This window comes from Caenorhabditis briggsae (genome assembly GCF_000004555.2).
Source record: "Caenorhabditis briggsae complete genome, chrX, whole genome shotgun sequence".
NCBI classification, from domain to species: domain Eukaryota; kingdom Metazoa; phylum Nematoda; class Chromadorea; order Rhabditida; family Rhabditidae; genus Caenorhabditis; species Caenorhabditis briggsae.
The window spans coordinates 124,923-151,766 of record NC_013491.2 but is presented as its reverse complement, the minus strand read 5'-3'; the positions used below and the strand labels follow the sequence as shown (position 1 = coordinate 151,766).

General features: G+C 36.5%; 7 protein-coding genes across 7 annotated transcripts; 3 read left to right on the top strand and 4 right to left on the bottom strand.

The window, feature by feature from the left end:
• Positions 1–1,590: 1,590 nt before the first annotated feature.
• CBG08071 lies at positions 1,591–6,431 on the bottom strand (the record flags this gene model as incomplete). Its single annotated transcript, XM_045238671.1, has 12 exons — positions 1,591–1,695; positions 1,778–1,911; positions 2,229–2,414; positions 2,467–2,600; positions 4,298–4,766; positions 4,814–5,046; positions 5,106–5,233; positions 5,425–5,678; positions 5,728–5,835; positions 5,882–5,996; positions 6,040–6,168; positions 6,345–6,431. 12 exons carry the CDS (start codon positions 6,429–6,431, stop codon positions 1,591–1,593), a joined length of 2,082 nt encoding a protein of 693 aa, XP_045093651.1.
• Positions 6,432–6,753: 322 nt separating this feature from the next.
• Cbr-sec-22 lies at positions 6,754–8,035 on the top strand (the record flags this gene model as incomplete). Its single annotated transcript, XM_002643161.1, has 5 exons — positions 6,754–6,831; positions 7,045–7,151; positions 7,195–7,355; positions 7,400–7,543; positions 7,881–8,035. The coding sequence occupies 5 exons, from the start codon at positions 6,754–6,756 to the stop codon at positions 8,033–8,035; spliced, it is 645 nt and encodes a 214-aa protein (XP_002643207.1).
• Positions 8,036–8,175: 140 nt separating this feature from the next.
• CBG08069 lies at positions 8,176–12,687 on the bottom strand (the record flags this gene model as incomplete). The annotated part of the gene is made up of 19 exons (XM_045238669.1): positions 8,176–8,217; positions 8,261–8,343; positions 8,391–8,439; positions 8,486–8,544; positions 8,615–8,747; positions 9,262–9,430; positions 9,481–9,576; positions 9,630–9,826; positions 9,885–10,024; positions 10,076–10,235; positions 10,285–10,387; positions 10,495–10,568; positions 10,617–10,875; positions 10,928–11,083; positions 12,022–12,107; positions 12,152–12,227; positions 12,308–12,381; positions 12,451–12,573; positions 12,622–12,687. 19 exons carry the CDS (start codon positions 12,685–12,687, stop codon positions 8,176–8,178), a joined length of 2,145 nt encoding a protein of 714 aa, XP_045093650.1.
• Positions 12,688–14,735: 2,048 nt separating this feature from the next.
• Cbr-ncs-3 lies at positions 14,736–15,619 on the top strand (the record flags this gene model as incomplete). Its single annotated transcript, XM_045238668.1, has 5 exons — positions 14,736–14,829; positions 14,927–15,094; positions 15,263–15,344; positions 15,396–15,480; positions 15,524–15,619. 5 exons carry the CDS (start codon positions 14,736–14,738, stop codon positions 15,617–15,619), a joined length of 525 nt encoding a protein of 174 aa, XP_045093649.1.
• A 374-nt stretch (positions 15,620–15,993) lies between these two features.
• Positions 15,994–17,879, bottom strand: Cbr-unc-1 (the record flags this gene model as incomplete). Its single annotated transcript, XM_002643157.1, has 7 exons — positions 15,994–16,069; positions 16,145–16,359; positions 16,582–16,679; positions 16,733–16,908; positions 16,961–17,085; positions 17,134–17,247; positions 17,826–17,879. 7 exons carry the CDS (start codon positions 17,877–17,879, stop codon positions 15,994–15,996), a joined length of 858 nt encoding a protein of 285 aa, XP_002643203.1.
• Positions 17,880–22,978: 5,099 nt separating this feature from the next.
• Cbr-lim-6 lies at positions 22,979–24,733 on the top strand (the record flags this gene model as incomplete). Its single annotated transcript, XM_002643156.1, has 6 exons — positions 22,979–23,097; positions 23,860–23,989; positions 24,037–24,112; positions 24,164–24,303; positions 24,350–24,548; positions 24,624–24,733. The coding sequence occupies 6 exons, from the start codon at positions 22,979–22,981 to the stop codon at positions 24,731–24,733; spliced, it is 774 nt and encodes a 257-aa protein (XP_002643202.1).
• A 184-nt stretch (positions 24,734–24,917) lies between these two features.
• On the bottom strand, positions 24,918–25,498 carry Cbr-pfn-3 (the record flags this gene model as incomplete). Its single annotated transcript, XM_045238667.1, has 4 exons — positions 24,918–25,015; positions 25,098–25,185; positions 25,230–25,277; positions 25,388–25,498. The coding sequence occupies 4 exons, from the start codon at positions 25,496–25,498 to the stop codon at positions 24,918–24,920; spliced, it is 345 nt and encodes a 114-aa protein (XP_045093648.1).
• Positions 25,499–26,844: the final 1,346 nt, after the last annotated feature.

Genomic DNA, 26,844 nt, shown 5'->3' with positions numbered 1-26,844 from the left:
TTTTTTCCTGTTTTAATAGCATACCGATTTTCTCTTTACACTTATATGTTTTTTTTTTGAATTCGTATGTCTAGTACTTTCTGCGAAAAATGAATAAACAAAAGCTTTTCATGATCCATGGCTACTAAGAACAGAGTATATCATAAGTTTTATCATTAACTATTTAGATCCGCAGAAAAGTTTTATTAGGTTGGCTAAAAAATAATGGTTGTTTTTATGATCAATTGAATTTTTCATAAAAAAGGAAGTAGAGAAGATTAACTCAAAAGCTATTTGCCATAATTATCAACTACTTGTAGCCAACATCCGCGCAAAGAATGGGGTCCGCTGTGAAAGAACCCCACTGGCTGCGACCCAAAGTAGGCGACCACCCATTTTTCGGTCTCAACGCGGCTTTTGAAGTGTTTCTCGGCTAATGAGGGTCGCATTGATATTAATTACTAGAAATCTGAAAGTGCCAAATCATTGGCGGATGAGGGAGAACTTCCCAGCCCATTTCCTCGATTTTCTGCTGAGTGACTTTTGACACATGCGGCCGAGCATTATCATGAAGGAATTTTGTCTTTGGTGTATTCACACCTTGACGTCTCAACGCTTGCTGCATTTAATCCAATTATCATTGATAGAGTTCAATAGTGGCTGTTAGACCTTTTTCCAGAACATCAAAACATACAAGACCCTTGCTCTTCCACCATACACATAGCATTACTTTCTTTCCGTATATCTCTCATTTCGAGTTGTTTTGGCCGGTTCTCCGAGGGACAACCGTTGTCTATTCTGAGTAGTATTATCGTACTGAATCACTTTATCATCCGACATAACATAAGAATTGAGAAAGGCGATATTCTTCGAGAAAAGAAGGATAATTCTGATAAGTGCGAGGAGGGAGTGGTTGTAGGAAAAAACTTCCGCAACTGTTCGACTTTCCAATTTGTGCAAATGGTTTTCAATGGTACCATTAGTACAAGAAAACGGTCCTAAAAGACTACGAGTCGTTTGACAAGGATCCGACTCGTTTAAGTCTCTCAGCAGTTCACTGTCAATGATTTTTAGTCGAACGGTGTGTTCACGGTTTTCCAAGCTTTCATCGTCATTATGAAAACGTTCAAACTAGCGTACGAATCAATGTTTCATAGAAAAGCTTGTTTGAATACTTTTGAGAGAGAACTAAGAGCTTGCGCGGCATTTTTGACCAACTTAAATTTGTACCTTCCTGCGCATTTTTTGGAACGACGTTTTCTAAACGGATTTCCCAATTGAAAAAACAGAATGGCAAACTGAGACTATATATCAAACGATGCGCAAAAAAACGCTCTTTCGAATGAAAAAAAAGGGGAGCAAAAATGTTCTCCGGATAGAGAAATACGTTCCGACAAACACGCCACTCATTATTTTTTAGCCAACCTAATAAAAAAGATATGAAAAAAAAAACGGTTTTGTTTCAAATAAGTCTCGACACACAGGAATGACATTGAATCTACTCACACCAAAACAATTAAATAAATGTAACATTAGACCGTGAAAATGTTAACGGCGGTGCATGTATTATGTAGGACTGACCGTTGATAAAGTACCGGTGTTGGCAGATAGTCAAGGTTGAAGACTTATTGACGCTAATTGCTTGAGTTTGGTTATTGCATCAAGAGCTGCTCTCTCGTCGGCTTCTTCAGTTGTATCTCCGGTGCCGTGGCCAACCTAAACTTGATGAAGAATATGGTTGCAAATATTTGAGTGAATATTCAAGTGGAGAAAAATACATATTATTTTTTTAACTAACCAAAGGAGTATCCAACCCCAGAGACACTATTGTGAATTCTTGATTCATTTCTGTTTGAGGGAACGCTGTATAATGAACACTAAATTTGAAACATTGCGAAAGTCGATCCAATTGATGGTGAGCAGTGTCAAAAGCTGAAAATTGATGTTTACTTTTTCAAAAACTTTCGTAACTCATGTTATCTGAAACATGTGTGACTATATATTATCTTCTGAATTTTAGGATAAATATTTCAAGAACACTAATATTTCGCATTATGAGAAAGCAGCACCCATTAAAAATTAGAAATTTCCATTGATGAATTCTATGACTTTTCCACAAAAAAAAAGCTGTTACTGAATTAATGAGCTAGTCTGAAGCAATTTGGTATAGTCAACACAACAGTCTTTCCCAATTTCAATGTGAGTTTTTTTTTAAATAAATAATTAGCTTATTGGAAAGTTGAACTCACGATCTGCTGAGAAACCTTGTTTCGCGGAATCGAGAAACAGTTCTGCTTTGTCCGACAATTCCTGCATTTGATCCGCTGTTAAAACTCGACGGTGTTCCTTTGACCTTTTCAGTTTTCGGAATTTTCCTTCGACAATCGTGTCCTTTTTGAGAGATTGCACAATTGAGTTAGGATAGTTTTGATCACCTAGAAAATGTAATCATGGTGATTGAACGAAAAAAAAAAATTATCTACAGACCTGGAGGTGGGCATGCATAAACTTCAGAATTGAAAGTGACTCGTCGTTTTTCGGTGTCGGGCGAACCATCAGATTTTTCCTCTAGCCCTGTTTCTATGGATATTTTTGTTTGGATGTCGGATGGTGTAGGGAAACTGAAAATTGTTGCACTTTAGTTATTAATACACGTAACTTTAATGTATCGTTAGATATTCCTTTTTTGGCAACTCTAATATTGTACATTTTTTGCACTCTCAAAAAAAAAAAGCTAAAACTAACTAGGGAACTATCTGAACATGATTCCAAGTCACAGTTCGTGACCTATATTTTCTTTTCTGGTTCTGAATACGTTTTTTTGTTTTTTGCGAAACGGCGGTAAGCTTCGAGAAAATTAGGTCGAATGAAAATTAGGTAAAACATTTTAGTACTGACAGGGGAAGTACCCGAAGTGAAATTTCGCTTTTTCTTAGATGTTGGTGGCAAAAAATGTCTCGTCGCTGGACTAGCACAAAACAAAAAATATAAGGTGCCCATAGGCAGGTTGAGCAGAATGGCAAAACTTTTTGCGATTTTTCCGAAAAAGTGGGTCAAGTCCATTCAAAAAATCATAACTTTGTACAGATTGAAGATAAAACAATATACTAAACTGTATTTTGTAGCACGGATTACAGGCTACAAAAAACCCAATTACACCTTCATTCAATCTCTGCAAAGAATTTTACTATGATAGGAAATGTCGGAATGGTCCGATCGTATGAAATCAAAAAAGGTCGATTTTCGAAAAAACACCTTTGGGGGACCATGTCTATCCGATTCCTTTTTTGTCATAATGCACAACTGTAGTCTCAAATATATAGCTCACCGTCCATTTAAGAGAGATTTTTGAAAAAATAATATTTTTAAACTCAATTCCATGTACCCTATAAATGGTATTTTTTAAACGCATTTTTCCATATACAACATAAACGCTCTGAGAGTAAAAGATTCAGTTGGTTTAGTTATTTTTTGACAGAAAATGATCAAACCGTGATCAAGAAGTCAAAATTTTCGGAAAAAAATTCACATGTTCAAAAATACCATGTATAGGGGTACATGGAATTGACTTTAAAAATATTTTTTTTCGAAAATCTCTCTTAAATGAACGGTGAGCTATATATTTGAGACTACAGTTGTGCATTATAAAAGGAATATAAAATTATAAAATAATTATAAATTATAAAATAATTATAAAATAATATAATTATAAAAGGAATCGGATAGACATGGTCTCCCAAAGGTGTTTTTTCGAAAATCGAAATTTTTTGATTTCATACGATCGGACCATTCGGACATTTCCTATCATAGTAAAATTCTTTGCAGAGAAAGAATAAAGGTATATATAAGTTTTTTGTAGCCTGTAATCCGTGCTACAAAATGCATTTTAGTATGTTGTTTTATCTTCAATCTGTACAAAGTTATGATTTTTTGAATGGACTTGACCACTTTTTCGGAAAAACCCAAAAAGTTTTGCCATTCTGCTCAACCTGCCTATGGGCACCTTATATTATCCGTTTTGTGCTAGTCCAGCGACGGGACATTTTTTGCCACCAACATCTAAGAGAAAGCGAAATTTCACTTCGGGTACTTCCCCTGTGAAACCTATTGATATTGCATTGAAAATTGACGCGAGACACATGATATATTTTTTCAAATTCCAGCTCCTAAGTGCCAACAGTTGTGGGAATACTTTCATGCTCTTTGGGGAGGATTACGTGTCAGTATTTTTTAATGGTGAACGGTCAAAAGCCGTTGGTGATTTTTTCACAATGAACCCAATTTTCCAACTGATTAAAGTGTATCAACCAACACTTACCTTGGAATTTCTTCCACACCTTTCGGACTTGGTGGACCTGTCCAATGCGTAATTTGTGTGTGAGAATAGTCGGCATCAGGGTTCTTTTTTAATAGACTTTTTCCAGGTGGAGGCAACGGTTTCACAAATCCTATCAAGTCCAACATCTCCTCCGCCGCAGCCCGTTTAGCCAATCGCTTGTTCGGTCCTTTACCTTCACAAACAATCTCACCATACTTTGCCTGTATGACAAACTCTTTATACTTGCTGACTCCATTCTCAGACAAAAGTTCAAATGTAGGGTGGTGACGGCTTTTGGCTTGTGTCACTTGAATCAATCTAGACACTGGGTTGATTTGATGCCCGTAATGCGGATCCATTTTCTTGTCTTTCACGATTGTTTTCCGTTTTGGTTCACGATGAATAGAGGCAAGTTTCTTCTGAGTCCTACACACGTTAGTAGCAACTGATACTGGGTTTGTTTGTGGAGCTGAAATGAGACAATTTAAATGTATCGATCCATAATCATCAGCTTACAAAGGTGTTCCGCGTTCTTAAGAAGTTGTGTGCATGCTTCTTGTTGTGCAACTTTTTTCTTTTTTCCTTTTCCTATTGCTTCAGCTTTAACTTCCTTGTTGCTAGAAACGAATGCACATCGCACAACATAGACGCGGTCATGTGGTGGTCCTTCTTCTTTAAGTGTTTCGAATACCACATTTAGTTTTAATAAGTGAGCTTTCTCATGAATGTCGCTTATCACCGACTTTTGTCTGTGAAGTGGAATGTTTTCAGGTGTAGTTGACGCCGCAGAGCTTGAATTGTTATTCACGTGTAGTTGGTGTTCTCGAAGCGTCGGTCCGAGAATCGCGAGAGCTTTTGCCGCGCGTCCTGTTTAGCTAATGGAAACGTTTCTGCTACGCCTGTGGCAAGTGGTTTTCCATCAACGTACACAATAACCTGAATTTTCAAAATCTTCAGAGAATCTGAGAAAAAAAAGTTTCCATTACTTTTCAAAAATTTTAATTGTTCACAATAACAATTGAAAATTATACGGTTCTTTCTGAGCTAGATAATTTGTAAGAATGCTTGAAAAATAATACAGTCAATATCTTAATGGGCGTTTTAGTATTTTATATCTTTGTTCATACCTTCTCACAGTACAAAAAAACAAAATAAAAAATTACCGCTTGCAATGTTGGTCCTAGCGGTCTATTGGGGTCCAGTGGCATTAATGGAAACTGTGGCTGGTACATAGAGTACTCGTGTTCTGGTAGAAGAATGTGTTCAGGAACAATGCACTGAGGGTCCGGAAACACAGGCGGGTTGCAAGAAACATAATTGGGCGATACATAACTTAACGTTCGACATACATTCTGAAGCACACGATGTGGTTTGGACATTTCTGAAACAGATTGCAAAAATGGTTAGATATAATTGAAATCGATTCTTACCGTTCAATCTGCGTCGAGCATTTCTTTCTGATGGCTGTGGAAGGCTGGTTTTCTCCAATGCAGTTTCTGCAGCTGCTTGTTGAGCTCGTTTGATAGACGTACCACTTCCTGGGAAGAAATTCGATGAAAAAATTGGATATCTGACGCTTCTCACCTTCGAACGTTTCCTCGTTGTTCAATACTAATCTAACAGTGAATAACTTTTTATGAGCAGGTCCACTTTCGTCTTGTAGATCATAGAAGTGACGCAATTTGTTGAATCTTGCGATCTAAATATAATTTCTATTATATTTAGAACGAAAATCTACCTACCTCGGCAACACGACACATCGCCGATTTGTTTTTATTTTTACTTGTCGTGTAATCATAAAAATTTGTCGGAGAGTCCGCTTCAAATTTGTGCTGGCCACACCAGTGTTGTGGATGGACTTTTGTGGATAACTGTAAAATTTGGATTGATGATATGAAAATTACGATTTTTAACATGGAAACATTTTCTCGACAGAACTATCAATAGAGATGTCTAGAAATCATAATATAGACTTTGACAAAACCCTTGCACCAATTTTTTGTTGTTATTGCACTATTTCTAAAAAAATACGTTTAAAATGAGTTACCTTGTCATTTGGACTAGCCAGAGGGGTTCCATCGTTGCTTTCTAATTTTGCACTCATTGTACTCTCCTCTAGCCGTATTTCATTCATTTTTCGGAGGAAGAGATGGTCATATACTGCCTTCAGCAATTGGAAAATCAATACATTACGATGCAAAGAGACCCTCAATGACAGCACACTGCGCTGTGTCTTTTTCTCTTCGTTACACCTTGTCTCTAAGTCCTCCGCAACAGCGCGCGTTTGTCTCGCTCGTTGGCCAACGTGGTTAAAAAAACGTCGTCTTCTCTTGCGCCGTTCTCTTTTGCGCGGGCACACACATTCTTACGCAAATTGTTCTTTGTTCTGCCCATATTTAGAATTCTGCTGTGTATCATATTCATTGTACTATTTTTAAAATTATTTTTAGAACAAAATGGAACTAACGCTCATTGCTCGTGTTAGAGATGGACTCATTTTGGCGACATCGATTGAAGGAAACAGTGATCAAAGTGTGAGTTTTTTTTTTTTGAGACTGGTGGAAGCTTTGAAAAAAGCTGATTCGTGAGCATGCGGTTATTTAGAGAGATGGGAATAATCTTCTTTCGATGATTTCTATTTTGAAATCTCTTTCTGATCGTAAATTCTACACAAAAAAAATTTTCCCTTTGTCGGTACCCACTCCCAGACACCATCTCACTTATTGATTTTTCGTTATTCTTTTCAGGGAGACTCGAGTATGGTGAAGTATTCGAATCAAGCCAAGATGCTCTTCAAAAAATTACATGGAGCTCCGGCACAACAAACTGTGGAAAGTGGACCATACGTTTTCCAGTAAGTTCTACTTTTTCTCAACACGACTTCTTCGATTTTCCAGCTATGTCATCATTCAAAACATTTGCGCATTGGTTTTGTGTGAGCGTAACTTTCCACGCAAAGCTGCATTTCAGTATTTGAACGATATCGGTCAAGAGTTTTTGAATTCCTACAGCTCAAAAGTAGAACAAGTCGTTCGACCATATCACTTCCTCGATTTTGGTATGTTTAAAGCGTCAATGAATTGGTTGAAAACTGAATTTCAGACAAGTATATTCAACAAGCCAAACAAAGATATGCCGACACAAACAAATACACGATGAACGCGGTTTCAAATGAGCTTCAAGACGTCACCAGAATTATGGTTACCAACATTGAGGATGTCATTCATCGCGGAGAAGCTTTGAATAGTGAGTTTTGTTTGAAATGTGCCATGAAACCGTCAACGGCCATCCAGAGAATGGAGGGAATCGAATTAAAGTGAACTCCAGTACATTTCCCAGCACGATGTTTTTTTTTGCGACAAATACGTTGGCATTTAGGCGTAGATAAGTCAAATTTATGCTTTTCAAAAACGATAATTACTTTTCAAACTCCAATAACCGTCAATATGCCTGATTCATTATTAGATACAAACATCCTTTCTGCGAAATGTCTTGCTTGAAGAACATCTTGTTGCGAAATATGTTTTGTGCAAAGAACTTGAGTTCACGAAAACGTTGAATCTCGCAATTGTTTGATTTTTAGTTTTGGAGAACCGTGCTTCCGAGCTCTCAGGAATGAGCAAGAAATATCGTGACGACGCCAAAGCGCTGAACAGAAGATCGACAGTTTTCAAAGTAGCCGTGTCTATCGGAATCGCTGGTTTCCTCTTTCTTGTCGCACGTTTCCTTATTTTCTGACTTGAACATACGCCATAGTCATTTAACGCAAGGGGTGTGTTATTTTAAATTATTTCTTTATTTTTCAAACATTTGTATCAAGAAAAGTGGTTTTTCATAAATGAATCTTCGGAGAGTGCCCAGTTTTTTTTTGGAAAATTTTACTTCTTGTCAAGTCCTTCAGCAGGAGTGAATGTTGTTGTCTGAAAAATTGATAGAAAAGGCTAATTTTAAAACAAAAATCACTTGTCCACCAATCCATGCTTTGTATTGAGTTTCCTCATCGTTGACGTTGTCATGGGATTCAAATTTTGGCAGAGAATTTGTATCTAATGATATAAATAATTTAAGAACTCAATCAAATTGAAAAACCTACTCTGTTGCTCACCATGCGAGATTTTACTGCCTTCCGGAACTTGCTCATACTGGAATTTTTATAACACTTCTTGTCTTCATGTTATTCAAACTTACTACATAATGAACTACATTGTTCTTCTTCCAGTATTGCACATCAGAGTCGTTATTCAGTTCTGAAGTTATTTTTTTGCAGGATTTATGTTTTAATTAATGAATGATTTTAAGGCCATAACAGATTCTCACTTGTATTTCGGATTGTTCCAAACGCAGATTGACCTTTCTGTGAAGCAAACTTGTTAGAACCGTACTCCCAAGATATGCAAGTTGGCAATATTATTTTCCGTTTATGTTTCTCAGCTTGCTGTTTTGCATAATCCTAGATAAAGAATGAATGATAACTATAATATGAATTCAAAAAGATGAACTTGCAGTTTCTTTGTCCATTTTAAAATTGAGAAAAGGGAAGTTGAATTTTCGCCAGCAGTGAGGATAAGTTTAGCGAAAGATATGTCTAACTTCGTACGAAGAAAAAATATATTTACACAGTGACAGTCTTTTTGTGCAGGCGGTGAAACTTCAAGTGTTTGATCAGCAGAGCTTTATATAACGCTACTGTTCATCACATTGTTCGATTTATAAAAAAACGCAAAGAAAAAAGAATAAAAGCTTATCACAAGATATGCATGATTTTCAGCAGAAATATAACTACACTGAATTAAATGTTATCACAATTTGTTTTACAAACAATAAAATAACTAAAATATAAACGCAATACACAAAATTTACAAATAGCCATCACTTTTTGCATTTGTTCCAAGCGATGCTCAGCAACACCACAGTACTCTGAAAACATTCGATAAACAATTACTTCTCCAGAAATCTTGAATTACCAATATTATGTGTAGGAATGCAATCATTGTTGTGGTCCATCTAAATCCAACTCTCTCCACCACAACACTCCCAAAAGTTGGTCCGATGAAAGAACCAAATCCGAAAGCAGCTTGGAAAATTCCAGAAACACATCCATATGTATGAAAATTGTCCTCGAAACCTTGCTCTCTGGAAGAATTATGCATACAGTGTGTTATGATGATTTCAGAAAGTCTCACTTGACTTCATCTAAACACATCTGGAAACAAGGAATATAAAGAGCACTTGCCGCCAATCCGAGCACAGCTAGTGATATACCAATGACCCAAAGATCCCTGAAATTGGGAAATAAAAATAAATCAGGATTTAATCATAATCAGCTTATTACTTTTCTACATATCCACTGAGCAGAGGTGTTGGTCCAATGAAAAACATTGATAATAGTGTTGCAATGGATCCGAACAGAAGTAAAGTGTTTCCATTGTGCAAACGATCCATTACTGCTCCGAAAATAGGACACATTGCTGTATAGAACCCTCCACATAGCAAGAACATCAATCCAATTTCAGTTGGCGTTAGTTTGAACTGAAATATGTTTTTGTAATGTCGGAATCTCGATTTTTACTTTTTTTAAAAATCTTACTGATTCTAAATGGTTTGACAATGTTGGATCCAAGAACGATAAAGAGATAGCGCAAGCTACGACCGAGAATATTGGTAACCATATTGGGGGAAGCTTCAAAATTTCCATCATTCCTTTGTCTTCCGGCGAACTTTGGTCATCTAAAAATTCACGAAAATTGTAATAAGTTGATATTATTACTTATCCGATACCTTTGCTATTCTCAATCAAGAAAAAAGCTAAAACACTTGCTGCCAGAAGCACAATTCCCAGGACTAAAAATGGTAATTGAAATCCGCCAATGTCATAGAAAAATCCACCAATCACCGGACCAGCCGTGTAACCCAAGCCCGCGAACGTTTCTAATATTCCCTGAAAACGGGTATTGTCAGCAATCAAAAAACATCTCCAAATTTCCTACCACAACAAAGGCGACATTTTTCGGAAAACTTTTGGCTGCAATAGCAAAACTTGAAGTGACAAAAGCCGCATCTCCAACGGCTTCCAATATTCGAACAAGAACGCTAAACCAAAAAAACAGTGAACCCGGTGGGAGGTATTCAGGAACCTAAAAAGATAAGTATGAATAAATTATTAGGTTATATGCATTAGGGGGTAATGTGAAATGTACCCGAATAGAATGGCAGTCAGTCCAGTTACAGCAATTCCTACAATAAACATTCTCCTTGCTCCAATCCATATAATCTGAAACTCGGCAAACATTGATTTTCCTAAGTCAAATTTGCGACTTACATATTTTCCAAAAATGGGTGATATTATGAACATGGTGAACTCGAAAATTCCGAACACAATTCCCGTTTGCGTTTCAGATAAATTTTTAAGTTTAGCTTCAGCAGGATAAAAAGGTGCAATACACGAGAATGCAACTGTAGAGCAGAGATTGGCAAGACTTAGCATAGAAATTGATAAAATTTGTCGAGATGATAAGGCAGATACAGTACGAATTGCACTTTTAAGGAACGGCACCGATTGTTCTTGGTCCGAAACTTCACTGAAACGTTTTTCATGAGTTCTCTTTATCTTTTTGTTTTTTCCCAACAAACCTCTCTTCGTCTGATTCAGAGCCCTCTTCCGACTCCTTGATGCTAAGAGTATCCGCTGTACTTTGATAATTAACTTTTGTATTCAGTACAGTTGGTCTTGGTCCATCCACCGATATTTGTGTCGAAATTGGCATAAAAGGAGAAATGATGAATGGTCTGAAAAAAAACGTTTTTAGAAACGATAAAATTGAAACTACAATGATGATATACTTTCATGGATTTTTCAAATACCGAATTCGGCGCATCAGTATTTACTCGTTGTTCCTGTTTTCAACAAATCAAAGATTGGCGCAGATTATGTTTGTTCAGAAATCTCCGTGAACTAACCATTATTTTTCTAACCACCAAGAGAGGACCAGTATTTCTAATAAAAGTGTCAGTGAACTTAATTACTGATAATTTTTTGGTTCTGTTTTTCATTGTTCTCATTAAACTCAGACCACAAAACATTTTCCCTATAAAAAATTCATATTGATCAATCTATGCGTTTCAGAAATGACGTTTTCACCTGTTCTCGACGGTCATCACTATAGGTTAGAATAAAATATGTTTCGTACCGGGACAAAAGAGACTATTTTGTTCGATTGAGGTATTGAGGGTAACCAGTTAGGTTTAACATAAAAATGAGAATCGACTGCGCGTATAAGCTGTACCGACAACATTGAATTTGTACATCTACATTCGAGAGGACATGTATGGGTGTGAGAAAACAGAGAAAATTGATGTAATAATGTCTCTTGGTAAAATAGAAAAATCTTATTTTTTTCAAAAAACAGAAAGAAATTTTTACCCTAGTTTTATTGGATTTTTTTCAATTCTTAACATATTCGGTACATATTCAGCCTTACTAAAAAGATCTTTCTGCATTCACATTTTTCGAATTTAACTTCACTAACTTATGTCTTGGAAATCGTGAATCTTCCATTGAGCATGACATGGGAAAGGATAGAAAAAAAGTGAAAAATAGCGGATACTTTGTCAACAAGGAAACAAAGCAGCACCGCGATTCATGTCTTCTTTTCTTCTCTTTCATAAATTCTTTTCCTGACAGAATCAAAACAAAAAGTTTCAACAATTATATAATTTCTTTTTACCTTGGTTTTTTTGCTTTAATGTTCTGTTGCAGTGTATTGTATCTTGGACGACGCCGTTTCTTTCTCGCAAGTTCCTTTTGACCGATCTTAAAATTTTTTTTCGTTGAAGTCCATGACGTAATTATAATACCTCCGACCGTGTGATAGCGTGGCTAGTTTGATAATCTTCCAAAAATCCGTCATATCCAACTACTGTCGGTAAAGAACTGGAATTGGTAATGATATCTTTACAATGATATAATGGTTAGAAGACGGAGAAGATCACGTGCAAAAAACTAACACTTACGCTGAGGGATGAAGAAGTGGTGTTAGTTCAGTCTCCGGCGCATTTGACGTCGAGTAGTTTCTTGTTTTCAATAACTGTAAAAATAAAGTCTTTGAATAAAAGAAGTTTATTTTCAAGGTTTTTGATCAGCTCTATGATTTCACCTGAGCATGTGTCCGGTTATCTACAGCACCAATCGACACCACTTTTTTGTCTTTTTTTGCAAATCCAACAGATCCTGATTTTCTCGCATTGCTGGTACCTCCATAGTCAACTACTCTTTGGTACTAAAAACATATTATGACACAAGCTCGGTTTTTCTTACTCCCGGTTACTTCACTACTAGTGTCCATTTCCAAAGGATCTTGATCGAATGTGTATGGCAAATCGGTTCCCGACATTTTGTATCATTGAGAGTCAATTTCTAAAAGAAAAACATGCGGTTAACGTGAAAAAGCACTGGTTATGGAGTAAAATGTAATGGTTGAGTGAACCAATATCAGTCTCGCTATGAATCGATTGTTTTTGTCTGATCAACGTTGTCTTATCAATGGCCGCATGCACACACGCACAAAGGAAAATGTGTGTATGTGCGCACAATGTACTTTATCTCCGAAACAAGTCATAAACTATAATGTTACAGGCAGAAGGGTCGCTGGTTTTCCGTTCTGTGATGATAAGACAATGTGATTATAAAGCTAATACTTAGAAGTCATAACAAATTTGTTTATAAAGACAATTTATTTATTGAACACAATGGCAATAATTGTGTAGTAGGAATCATCAAATTACAGAAAAAATGGTACATGAATCTGGAAAAAGTTTTGAAAATTTAACATCGGGTTAATAAAGCAACAAATGATGAATAAAATTTTTGTTGATAAAAAAATGGACTGTTATGAAAATACTGATAGATAAAATGTTGTGACCATAACCTTATATATTGGTTAAATTTAATCACAATACAGTAGACGTGTTTTGATGAATCTGTTATTTGTTAATGAATGACGTCAACAAAAAATAACTACAACTAAACGATTTTGTATCATAACTTTCATTGAAAAGAAAAAACACCGGGTGGATTTATGTACATTCAAACTGTAATGTCTAGAAAAAAACTTAAAACTTGAGAGATTCATGGTTACCAAGTAAATCAAACAAATTAATAGGAAGCGTTACATACTGAAATTTGAAAAACATACGAAAATATAATTCTACATTTTTTTGAAGTAAATCATTCTTCGAAAAAAACGGCAAAAACAAAATCCTTAAAAATTAGACCATATAAAAAAGAATCGATCTGCACAGTTTTCCAATTTCGTGTCATAAGCAATAAGACGGTACATTTCCAATTTCAGAATCTTGCGATAAATTGATAAAAACTTTCATAGGCTACTTTTCAACTTTCCGATGTTTGTCCGTCTCTTTATCCCTCTCTTCTCCCACATGCTCTTCCTCTCATTTTCTATGATCTCTCATTTTCTTCTTATCTTCACACCTAAAAATCTTAGCTGCTACTCCCTTCCAAAAGTCTTGCTGTTACTCGCTTGTCCCATTTTCTGTTGGCCGCGCTGTGTCGTCTCACAGCTTGGACTGCTCAAGACACACACGAGGACTTTGAGAGGAGTCTCTCATATACTCTATCGAATAAAATCTAAATGATGCTGGGACAAGTGAGCATATGAAGAGGATAACTTGCTCTGGAAAGATGTGATCTTACTAGGCGGTGGTTTTCAGATATCGGGTCTCGAAGTAACTTTTTCCAAATTATCTTGTTTCCACCGTTTCAAAAGTTTTTAAAATGGTTTTGTTTTGAGTAATCCAATTCTGAAACTTCTAAATGAGATTTACCAAATTGCCTCGTTCCATGATTGCCTTGACTATCCCTCCCTAACTCAATTTATAATGCCATCAGTTTAGAAAAAAAACAAGGAAGAAGCTGAAAAACATCAGACTCATGAAAATGGTATATTTTTCTTAGTGAGAGTTTTTCGACCGCTGTGAATGAGTATCGTTTTCATCTTGTTTTTTCAGTTTACTTTTCAAATTCTGATTTTTTGTTCAGTCACGTCCATATCCTCTAATTTGAAAAATTATTATCCAAAAATGTTTTATTTTTACATGTTTTCATGGTCCAAAGCATATGTTGAGACGAATGTGAACCAGACTACCACTCCCCTGTTTTTTTTTCATTTTGTATATTTTCGTCTATGTTTCTACAAAATTTGATTAACTCTGTTTTTTTCTTCACATTTGTTTATCCTGATAATATATCTTACCTGACAGGCCAACAAATAAGACGACAGCACGGCAAAACAAGAAAATCTCGTGTTGGTGTTGTGACCCATCCCGTTGTGTTGATGAAAATAGAAGCAGTTGTTCATTGATAGAAACGAGGTGCAGAGCAAAAAAACGGAGCTCTAGCTTACAAAATTTATCAGGCAATATCATGGGGATATCGCACAGCAAAACGCAGACAAAGAAGAAAGCAAATAAAAAACTAACACCAGAAGAGTTGCAAACGCTTGAAAGTGCGACATACTGTAAGTTGTTTTTTTCCATTGTTTTAAACCATGATTATGTAAAAGTTGTATTTTCAATAATACATTTTAGAACTATATCAACTGTTAGATTTTTCAGTCTCCCGAAAAGAACTGAAAAAATGGTACAAGGATTTTGTTCGCGACTGCCCGAGTGGTGAGCTGAAAATGGAAGAATTTCAAGGAATTTACAAACAGTTTTTCCCCAACGGAGATCCATCAAAGTTTGCGTCATTTGTTTTCAATGTTTTCGATGATAATCATGCAAGTTGAAGCTCAAAAATATTATAATACACCAATTATGATTTCAGGATGGTCATATTTCCTTCAGCGAGTTCATTGCAGCATTATCCATCACGTCGCGTGGAACACTAGACGAAAAACTGGATTGTAAAGAAATCAATCACGCTATTCATCTGAAAAATTTTAATTCCAGGGGCGTTCTCGCTGTACGATGTAGACAAAGATGGATTCATTACCAAAGACGAGATGGCAGACATTGTTGATGCAATTTATAGGTATCAAGATAACAAAACAATATTGTCACATTAGTTTTCATAAAATTCCAGTATGATTGGTAACATGCTGGAATTGCCAAAAGACGAAGATACTCCTCAAAAACGCGTTGAGAAAATTTTCACAAATATGGACAAGGTAAATCAGTCAAACGGATTCAACTCATTTGTTCAATTTTCAGAATCTGGATGGTCAGCTGACTAGAGAAGAATTCAAGGAAGGCTCCAAAGCAGATCCATGGATTGTCCAGGCTCTTACCATGGATATATCAAACTGACCCAACTTCTCTGTTTCAAACTTTGAGCCGTATTATGATAACCATGAAAAAAACCCCTATCATTATTCACAGTTTTGCCGTTCCATGTGATCTTATTTGCTCTTTACATCCGTAAGACGTGACTTAATTCTAAAATTATTACAATAAATAAATGCTTTATTCATAAACTGTGAACTAAAGATTAGACGAATGAAGAGTTATCGAAAAAAAGTGTAATGGCAATTGCAAATCGGAATTAAGTTTGTTTTTGGCGCGGTTTGAAAGAGTATGTCAGTGTGTGCAAATCTCAAAAACAGGGAACAATTAGAGGAAAGAAAAAGGAATCGGGAGTTGTACATTATCAAAAAAATGAGTAGAAAAAAAAGTCTGAAAAATTATTGGTCTTTTTTCATGAAGGCTCCGAACATTTCTACTGGTACTGGGAAAACGATGGTCGAGTTGTGTTCAGCGCTGTAAATTGTGTTTGATTATTTTTTCACACATTCCAAAGTTTTTATGCAGTGTGTGTAGAAGTGTATCACTTACGCGATGCTGTTGAGTGCCTGCAAGTGACGAAGCTGAAGAGCCACCGGATTGGCTTGAATGACATCAGCTGCTTCTTTGAGAGCGCGCGACGCTTTCTGTTCTCCTTCAGCTGCCACCACTTTGGCTCGAGCCTCTCGGGCAGCTTCGGCTTCGGCGGCCATAGCACGTGTAAGTTGTTGCGGGAGACGAATGTCTTTCACTTCGACACGTTCTACCTGTAACGCGGAAATGAGAATTGGGACAACATTCGTTAATAATGCAAGCTCATTCCTCGTCAAAATGTTTCATAATGCTGAGTTTGAGTTTTATTTGAGTTTTTTGTATATAAACTTAAGCAACCCTCTTGTACCATATTTACTTGAGCCTACAACCGTAATATAGTATCCATGAGAATTTTGTTTTTACATTTTTGAATACCGGGGCTTATGATCACTAACCTTAACACCCCAATGTTCCGTTCCCTCGTCAAGGATAGTCTCGCAGAGTTGAGCAATAGCCTCACGTTCAGTAAGCATTTCCGTTAAAGTTTTCATTCCTGAAATGAGGTAATTTTTTCTCTACTCGCCGTTCTTTTCTATTCATACAAACCTAAAGCGTTTCTCAATGTGGTCTGAGCAAGAAGTTTGGTAGAGTAAATGGCATCGTCAACGTTGTTGACGGAAGCAATTGGGTCGGAGGTACGGAAGTAGACAACAGCGTCGACGGATACAGTTACAGAGTCTTTTGAGAGAATTTCCTGTGGTGGGACAGCGTAAGAGACAACACTGAAAACATAACTATTGTTGTTCTAATATTTGCTTGGAGGAGGTAACATACCGAAGATCGATCTTCCGGTAAGTGTCAATGCAAGGAATGATAAAGATCATTCCTGGACCACGGGCCCCACCAAACACCAAACGACCAATACGGAAGATGACCACTCTTTCGTATTCTTTGATTACCTAAAATTGCAAAAATTAGATTCCACTGTATTCTGTCAAAAAGCCTACTTTTAAGCAGACACACATAGAAAATGGGAATGTGACGAAGATGAGAAGCCAGGAGAGTGCTTGTAGAGCGTATCCGAAAATTGTGCCGATTGTCTCATAATCAGGTGGTACATCCTGAAAAATGTGGCCGTGTGCGCATATTATGTAATTCATTTCCACTTAGTGAACAATTTCAGTCTTAACGTTTGTCAGAGTTTCCTATTTCAAAACGTGAGGAATTAAAGTTAGTCACGCAAATTTGAAATTTAAAATTCAACGTCTCTCTTCTTTCATGTGCCACAGAAAAAGACGAGGCCGTCTCTTCTTTTTCTCTTTCACTCCGGAGGAAACTAATTATTCCAAAGTGTAACCAGTTCAGCGTCAAACTTCTGACGTGACCAACCGACTAGACCAACTCATGTGTGAAGTGCAGAAGCATCAAAGCTTTTAAAAATTCAAATTTCTGTCGACATAGTGTTGTATTTTGAAGCCAGACTCTAGACAATATTTTCTTTTACCGATTACTTTTTCCATATGCATCTGTAAGAAAAAACACAAAAACAAGCAGTGTTAATTGAATTTTGCACATTCTAGATCACGTAGGTTCATGCGACGAACAGATTGGAAAGAAGATAGAATTCATAAAAGGTACAGTGTGTGTGAGTGATAGGGAGTTTTAAAACTGTGAATGAAACACGCACTTGCTGTGATACCTGATTAGACGACGGCGTCACCCACTGAGGTTCTGTTCTTTCCTTGTTTGACATTAACCTGCAAAAACTGAGAAGGCTAGGGAAATTTTCAAATGAGAAAAGCATTATAGAATGAAGAAAACCATGAATTCAGTTTTATTTCATTTTTTTCAGTCGGAAAATGGTGCTAAATAATTTGAAGCTCGTTAAGCTTCTGATTAATTCAAACGCAGAATTTCTCCTGTTATTGGATTCACAGCATTTTTTTTTGAATGCAACAAGAACGAAAAAAGAAAGAATTTGAGATAGAGTGGAGAAAGAACTGACTTTGGGGCTAAGTCGTAGGCTACGCTTCGCAGCTCAGAGTAATTCAATAGGGGAAAAGGGAGTGTGGACCTCTCTGCAGTTCCAATGCTCCACCCACTTTGGCGAAAAGCGAAAACGACGGCGACTACGATGAAAAGAAAAAGGAGAGCTTTTCCGAAAGAGTGAAAAGAGCTTCAGAATAAAGAATGTGAGGAAGGAGACGGAAAGAAAAAAGAGAGGCAGAAAAAAGAAACGAAAAGTTAGCCCCAAAAAAGGAAGAGGAAAGATAAATCATAGATGTTTTCTAACATTTTTGGAACGCAATTCTTATTTTAGTTTCTCGCAAATTACTATTTTCAAAAGAAAACTTGCATGAAAACGCCTCAGTTTCATAACGGGAATCTATTTGGAATTATACCCGGAATAACTGCAAAGAGAGCGGATTGAGAAGTGTTCATCCGCGAAAATATTATTTAAACTAATTCGGAAAATGCCTGAAATTCATTTTAAAGTTTCATTATAAAGAATCCATTGGTAGATAGCTAGCTGAAAAATGCGTTGATGCATTCAGAAGGTCTCTGAGAATCTATGAATATTTTAAATCAAAAATGAATAGAAGGATAGAAATGAAAAGAATGCAGAAAAAAAAGAAAAAAATAGTTGGGGCGCTCGCGTGAGAAAATGAAATTTTGTGGTTTCTTCAATAGACAAAGCTCGTAGTAATAAAAGCAATATGTGGAGCCTTGAAAGAAAAGCGTGCTCCACATGCCGTGGGCTCCGTCCAGCAGCTTGGGAAGACGCGGAGCACACAATCGATGCACATCTCTTCTTCTTTCTTTACTTTCTTCTTCTTTTTCTTCTGTCCCGTCTCCTGCTATGCTTTACTACGACGAAAGCCACAGAGGAGCTCGGCAGCATCTGAAGCAGTAGGAAAAGAAAACGAAGTGGGAGACGAGGCGCTCACTCCTCTCCGCATCCCTTTTTTTTGGCACTATCTCTGTTTCTCATAGAGTCTTCTGGTCCCTACTTCACCGAGCTTCCCCTTCTTTCCGTTTCCCTTCTTCTTTACTCTTCACATTTAATGGTCCCAGGAGACACAGGAAAGTGAAGTGAGGCGTGCTAGTCCATCAGCTTACTTTTGATATTTTCTAACTTGAGGCGCCTTTCCAAAAGTGTCTATATACATTTTGGAGTGAAACCACATTAAAAAAACAAGTGAAGCACATTTTTCAGAAGTTTTTCACGTCAGATGACTTTTTTTCTTCACATTTGCGTGGCGACACACTTCAGTGAATATATCCAGACAATGACTTTTGGCTTTTACAACCTTTACCATCTACGTCAAAAAGAACACCGCCAACAATTGAAGACGACAAATAGCAAAATCACTTTATTGTGTGGGAAGTGAGAATGCCTTCAGTTAGTCAGAACCGGGAAAAATGTGTATTTGTTATAGGACGATTATAAATGACGAGTTTCTGCACATGAAAAGCTGAGAAAAATCATTTTTTGAATTAAACTATGAAACAAAAAATAATATGAAGAATGATGTCATTTTGATATAACCTGAGAACTTTTATCTGAAATGCCCTCCGTGTGGTCAACGTTTGTTGAATTGGTTGCTGTAATATGTATCAAAACATGAAATAATAAAGTACGTGAATTAGTTCAAAACTTATTTAGTTAAGAAAATGTTCTCTAATAAGCTTTACGGTAACTTTTGAATTAGTTAAAAATTTTAATTCTATTTTATCGTATTCTGAAGAAATCATTTTTGAAATTATAATATTTTGATACCAGTATTTGAATTGTGAAGCTGTGATGGAAATCAGGATAAGATTTGGGTGCATTATCATACATAAGTAGTACTTTTTTGAGAACTGTGGTTTCGCAGGTTAAATTGAAAAATAAAGCATTATTTAATATTCCGTATATTTTGGTTCCTGTAAAAAAATCAGAAAGTGGTCAACCAGTGAAATAGTTTTGATTTAATGGTAAACATTTTGTCAGTGGACTACTTTTCTATATTTTTCAGAGGAACCGAGATATATGAGTAACTATATGAGAGTTAACGTTAACAGTTTTGGTGGTTTTCTATTAGAGTGGTTACGGTATCTCAATTGCTACAAATGATGGACATTGTTCTGCAAATTGAAAAACTGGATCGTGGCCAACTGTGATGAAAATGTAAAAACATTTGTGAAAGAATTCTTGGATCGCGAAAAAAGAGCACCAGAAGAAACAGAAAAAGCGAACGACAACATTTTTCGATAGGAACACAAATCTCGATGGATTTCGAGAATAAGACGAAGTTGTGCACTTCATATTTTTAAATACAAAAACAGACTTTCAAATTTGTATTCTAAATAGACTGTGCATTTTCAAGCGACAATTTCTTCTGCGCGTTTTTATTTTGCAAAAAAAACACTGGATGGTTATCATAAATATTCAAATAAAATTCGTAGTGCCAAGATGGCCCCAGTCTTTTTATGGGTGCCTGACTGTATTGCTTTAAATTTTCCAATGAATAACAGTATAACAATACGGAGTGTTATATTCGAATCGTGAGATGTATTACGTAAATATGAGTTGCCTCGGTGACAGTTGCAATACAGTAAACATAATAATACGACCACGGGCGTGTGGCATATTTTCGCGCACACACAGGCAGATGTTTGGTTTTTGTACCACCCAGCTGGGAGGAGATGGGCTGGACAGAAAATGTCAAAAAGGAGTCATAAATTAAAACGGTTACTAAACAAGATACGATAATGATTGATGAAGAGAAGTATTGTAGGCTAACCACAGAGTTCTGCTATTGTGGAGGAGCTGCAGTTTTTGTCACCTGGAAAACAAAGAAAATATGCGAAAGAAAATATCTATTTTCTTGTTTTGTAACTTCCACTAGTCAAATTTCCGGTTTGGTTCAGAACTCTAAGTTTTTTGTCCATTCGATTGTTCGTACAACTGTAGGATTCTGATATCCTTTTTTTTCGATTTTTAGCAAATTGCCGATTTTCACATCTTTCAACCAAGTTTACCAATGTTTCCAGACATTTTCTGTCTAATTAGAGATCTGAAAAAAGTATGGATTCCTCCAACCATATTGTTTGTGTTGGAGGGGTGACTGTGCTTTGAGTATAGGAATGACACATACACTCTTATTAATCAAGATGCGTTTTTTCTTACCGTTGCACAAAGGAACCATGTCGGCATCTTGTGAAGAAAGTAAAAGGAAAAAGCCTGGAGAAGGTGAGTGTAAGGATTGGCTTACTGTCAGGAGAAGTTTATGACAGTCTTTGTCACGTTTGATATTGTTTATTGTCCAAAACATTACCGTTGAGTATTAGTAAGTGGCATATCCAAGAATTTGGCTTTGCTCTGTTCTGCAAAAACCTCTCGTCCCGTTTTTTTCATAATAATTTTTTTGATTCAAAACTTTGCAATATTAAAAACATGGATATGAAAGCTTTCAATTGTCATACAAATATATTGGGTTTATGAAGTTATTCATTTTGCACCCACGTTACCGTATTCCACAATGGAAAAAACAGATGTGACAGTTGACAATCAGAGTTGATAATGTTTATGATCCTCTCATAATAGAACATTTTCTGCATAACACACTTAATTGTCAACTAGTTGTCAAATTAACAATTCAGCTCTAGTTAATACATGTTTTGATCGCATGAAGGAAATAAGGTATTTTGATGATAGTTTCATTAAATTTCTCGAATTATTTGGTTCGACCCTACCTGAAAAATCCGTATTCGTCTGATAAAAACAAGATAAGTGTTTTCGATGAATATTACCCACCTGCTTTTTCCGTCCGTCACCCATGTTCATTCGTTTGGCTCTTCCTCTCGTCCAATATTGCACATCTTCAACCATTTCAATAAGCTTTTAGAAGAGGGTGGTTCTCCTCTCCTTCCGTTTTCCACTGCCACCATTCACTCAAACGCATCCTCTTTAACGTCATTCGTTGGTGCCATACAACCCAACCTCAGTCTACAGTATCCCTCCTGGAAGCTCATGCTGTGTTTATTCCTCTCCCAATCCGACTCCGCCCCATTTTTTTATTCAAGATAACCCTTCTGTCCATAGGGGGAGAGCAAGCCAACGCATCAAAGCCGAATTACATGGTCTGCATCGTTTATCTATCCGGGATGGAAAGGTGAGTGACAGGAGTTTCTAAATTGAATATTTCTTTTTTTAATTTCAGAAAATTTCAAAAGTTTTTTTTTTCAATTAAGAATTGTATATCTTATCTTACTCGCTTGGTTTTTTTTTTATTTTGCATATATTTCAGAGATTGCGATATTGTTGACTTGGATCAACCTTCACTTGGTTCGGGGATCATTATCAAAGATGGATCGCCCACCAATATTTGTGAGTCTTAGAATTCTATGAAAATAATATGCCAATAATTCTTTCAATCTTTCATAAGGTTTCATAAGGCGAGAGACGAGCTTTACAAGCCTGATGAAGCACCTTATAAAGCCCAAAACTTATTCCTTTTGATGAGTATCCTTTTAGCGAAAACGTCTAGCACAACGGAAGACAAATTGTGTTCTGGTTGTGGGTGTCAAATCAAAGATCGGTATATATACAGGGTGAGTAAATTTTGTGTCCCATTTTCGTAGAATAAAGTAGTTCATTTGAAAAGTTTGTATTTTGAAGAAAACATTTTTAGTATATCCAATTGCAAGAGTTTCACAATTCTTGCTGTGATGCAATTAGTTTCGAACCTAAAATAAGATGAGAAGTATCGTATTATGTTTTATCAATTGGCAGGACTTGAAAAAACGAACATATTGTTATTCATATCCATGCAGATATGATGAGAAAAGAACATCCATTTCCAGGTAATGGACGAAAGTTATCACGAAACTTGTCTACGATGCTACTGTTGCCAGTTGTCTCTCAGCTCCTTGAAAAAGTGCTTCTCACGACATGGCAACATCTATTGTGAACACGACCATCAAATGTAAGTTTTCAAAAGAAGTTGCGTGCAACTCATTACTTAATGCCTATTAATTCAACTATTCCTCATGTTCTGAGAGAAGTCCTTGAGATACCAATCTAACTAGTTATTTACGTTCTGTTGACTTTTGGACGGTGCAATTTGTAAGGGTTCCCTATCTTCTTAGGTTATACACCAGAACATGGTAATCCGCGTAAAGATTGGCACTTGAGTCGCAATCATAGAGTGAGATTATAGCAACAAATATGTGTGGGATTAGTAGCGGATGAAGTGAACCCTTGACATGGCCACCTGAAAAGAGTCATTCAATATATCCAAAAATTTATTCAGCTCGGATTCTAAAAAGAATTTTCTTATATCTCCAATTTTTCAAATTTACGATTTGCAAATAGAAAAGCAGATGCGCGAAATGGGAATTACCAGAATGAAAACCTGGCAGCTACCGTATTCGTTTTGTTTGTTCAGGATTCGTAAATTTCGCTCCAAGCGTTTTAGACGTTGCGGGTGGAGAAGATATGAGAAATTGCAGTGAACCAAAATTTGAAATGCACAAATTCGCAACAAGAAAACATACAGAATCCGGAAAGATTGCTTTTATGTCGGATCATATTGAAACACATTCAACACCGTACTGAATAGTAATTCGCAGATATGAAGTTGAAACTTTTATCTGGTTTTTTGTTTTACTTGGAGGCTCACTAGTAGTTATAGGTTATTGGCGTGGCTTCTCAAACTCATAAACAAAATTATGTAATTCATTACCAGGTTATTTGGAAAACGTTGTCGAAGATGTATGACAGTACTTTCTTCAACCGACATCGTGCATCGCGTTCATTATATGTACTATCACGCCCAATGCTTCAACTGCTGTTCTTGTCAAGGACCATTCAACTTAGTGAGTAGATACAGAGAATGCAAAAAAGGAAATAAAACCGCATTTAGGGAGACGAATATCATGTCTTTGATGGCGAAGTGTTTTGCCGAAATGACTATCAAGCGATGTGTGATTTTGGAACAAGTAACACCTAGAATAATTATTGACCAACCTCTCATTATCAAACTTTCACAGGTTCCGAGTCGATGTTAGACGACGCAGTACAATCTGAGATTCACCGGAAAACTCCAAAACGCCCACGCACTATACTGAATGCTCAGCAAAGAAGACAGTTCAAGACAGCATTCGAAAGAAGTTCGAAACCCAGCAGAAAGGTTAGTATATTTTATTTTAAATTTTGTATAAAATGTTTCATTACAGGTGCGCGAACAACTAGCTAATGAGACAGGACTCAGTGTGCGTGTTGTCCAAGTGTGGTTTCAAAATCAAAGAGCAAAAATAAAGAAAATGAATAAAAAGGACGGTGATTCTGGAGACGTCTTTAAACATGGACCTGGCAGTGAAGGAAGAAGTACGGAGGATATCAGAAGTTCAGATGATGAGGAAGAATCTGTGATAAGTGAGTTTAGAGACCAATGATAGTTGATCTTGTTATTTCACATTTTTGAAATCGTAAGAACTGGCTGTTTTCCAGACTTGGAAGGTGATGAGGCGGAATCACCAGAAGCCAAAACTTATGCTGACCCGATTCAGAAGCTTTACAACATGACCTCATCTCAAATATATTTTCCATATCATTCTTGATTTTGGTGTTTGTTTATTGCATTTTATATATTTTATCAATCCATCGAAAACTTTTATAGTACTTCAACATTATAATAATAAATACTCGTCAAATCGAGTAGATGATGGAAAAGAAAAGAGTTTTGTGACAAAATTGCAAGCATCAATGGCAAAAAGGCAAATGACATGTGTGTCCCGTTGGCGCTCAGTATCCAATGCTCTTGAAATAATCGGCAAGAGCTCCGGTGGTCTTGCTGCACATTTCTGGCTGGAGTCCTTTCTCGTAAATTGATATGATGACAGCTGAAAATATTAAAACAAGTAAAATAATTTGAGCAGAATTCACACACCTTTGGTAGTTTTTAAATGAAGAACCCAGATCCACCTTGCTTTCCAATCACTCTGTCCTCATCAGCGTTAAGGACCAAAAACTTTTGTCCTTCCAAACGGAGTCCAGTGCCGAGAAGAGCATCCTGTAAATCAGAGATTGTAACAAAGTCAGAAAATAGTTACTAACCAGAGCGGAGAAAGCTTTTCCAGCTGCAATTGCTTCTTCAGTGGCGAGCTGAAAAAGTTTAGATAAAATTAAATGTATAATTTTTCATGAATGGCAAATTTGCATTTGACCATTAAAGAATTCACTACATTTTCATTTAAAAAACTATTAAAACTTACATTGAAATTATCACTCTTAGCCCAGATAGCCCCGTCAAAACCAAGAATGGCGGCTTTGCTAACGTTACCGGACCCGATTAGGTTATTATTGATAATATCCGACCACGACATAGTTTCTGAAAAACTTCACTGAGACAATGGAAAATTAACAGGACGACAATAGCTTAGAAAAGATTTCATGAACCAGTCTCAAAAACAAAAAGATAAATGAAAAAAAGGTGCAGTTGTTTTGTGCGTGGGAGGAGAGACAACAAGTGACGCCCTTCTCCTGGTTTCTGACGTTTTCTGAACAAATCGTTTTGAAATCTTGAGGATGACTAATGAAGATGTAAAAATTACGAAATGTTTTTAACAACCAAATAAATGTATGTAAAGTAATATTTTGCTCTCTTTATATTTTTGGTCCTTTAACTTGTTTCCAATGTTCTTGTGAAAGAAGGATTGTTAACTTTGAAAGCAAGATAATCAAGTTAAATTCAGAAGTTTGCATACTTCGCCTCCAAGTCAAAACCAGGATAAAATCGTTAAAAGGAATCTAAGGCAAAAAGAAAACGGGCATAGATGTTTAGACCGGGTTTTTTTTCTGTTGACTTTTTTCTGGTCTCTAGCTTTTTTTTTCCTAGAAAGATAATCTTTTTTGATTATTTTCAAATTTCAGCACTTGCCAAGTTATATGGTATCAGTTGCCAATAGTCTTAAATGTAAAATATAAAAAGTAAATGATCAGGCAAATTATTATCAAGCTTTTGGCAGCCGGTCCGGCCAAGGCGACAAGCTCAATGAGAAACTTTATATAACTGTTTTCTATTTCAGACAAAGATTGGCGCTGAGAACATTTTTGAATTCCAAAAATCAGGGATTGAAACTATTGAGTTTAATAAACAAAAAAAACAATAGGGGCTTCAAAATCAAAATTCTCAAAAAGGCAACAAAAAATCAGATGCAAAAATTGTTTCATATAAGATTCAGTTCCCGGGTTTTGGGGATTCTTTGCACATATCACGAGACTCAGACTCTGAATTGCTGCTCAATAGCCGGCCGCCCCCTTTCCTAAGACACCAGTTTTGCCTTGGGAACAGTGTGTTGATCCTGGAGAGAGGGCAGAACCGATCGCAAAGTCGAACAGTGTACAGAATGAAGTATCGCAGATAGTGGAGCGGTGGGAGAGAGGAGAGTCACCCTCGGGCAGATCTTGGCAATCCAGTGTAAAGCGTCCGTGTTGTTTCGCCAGTGATGTGTTGCTCCCTTTTTCTCTCTTGGAATTGGGATTTCTCTAACTGAGAAATTGGCGGGAAGAGGTATTGATAAATAAGAAGCATTCCGCTCTTAGTCTTCTATACATAAAAATGAAGACCGATATTGTCTATTCAAAACAATCGCGCGGGTGAAAGAGTAAAAATGTTTGCGTCTCTACAGCTCCTCTACAGGTTTGGAGACTCTCTACACGTTTTTTTACT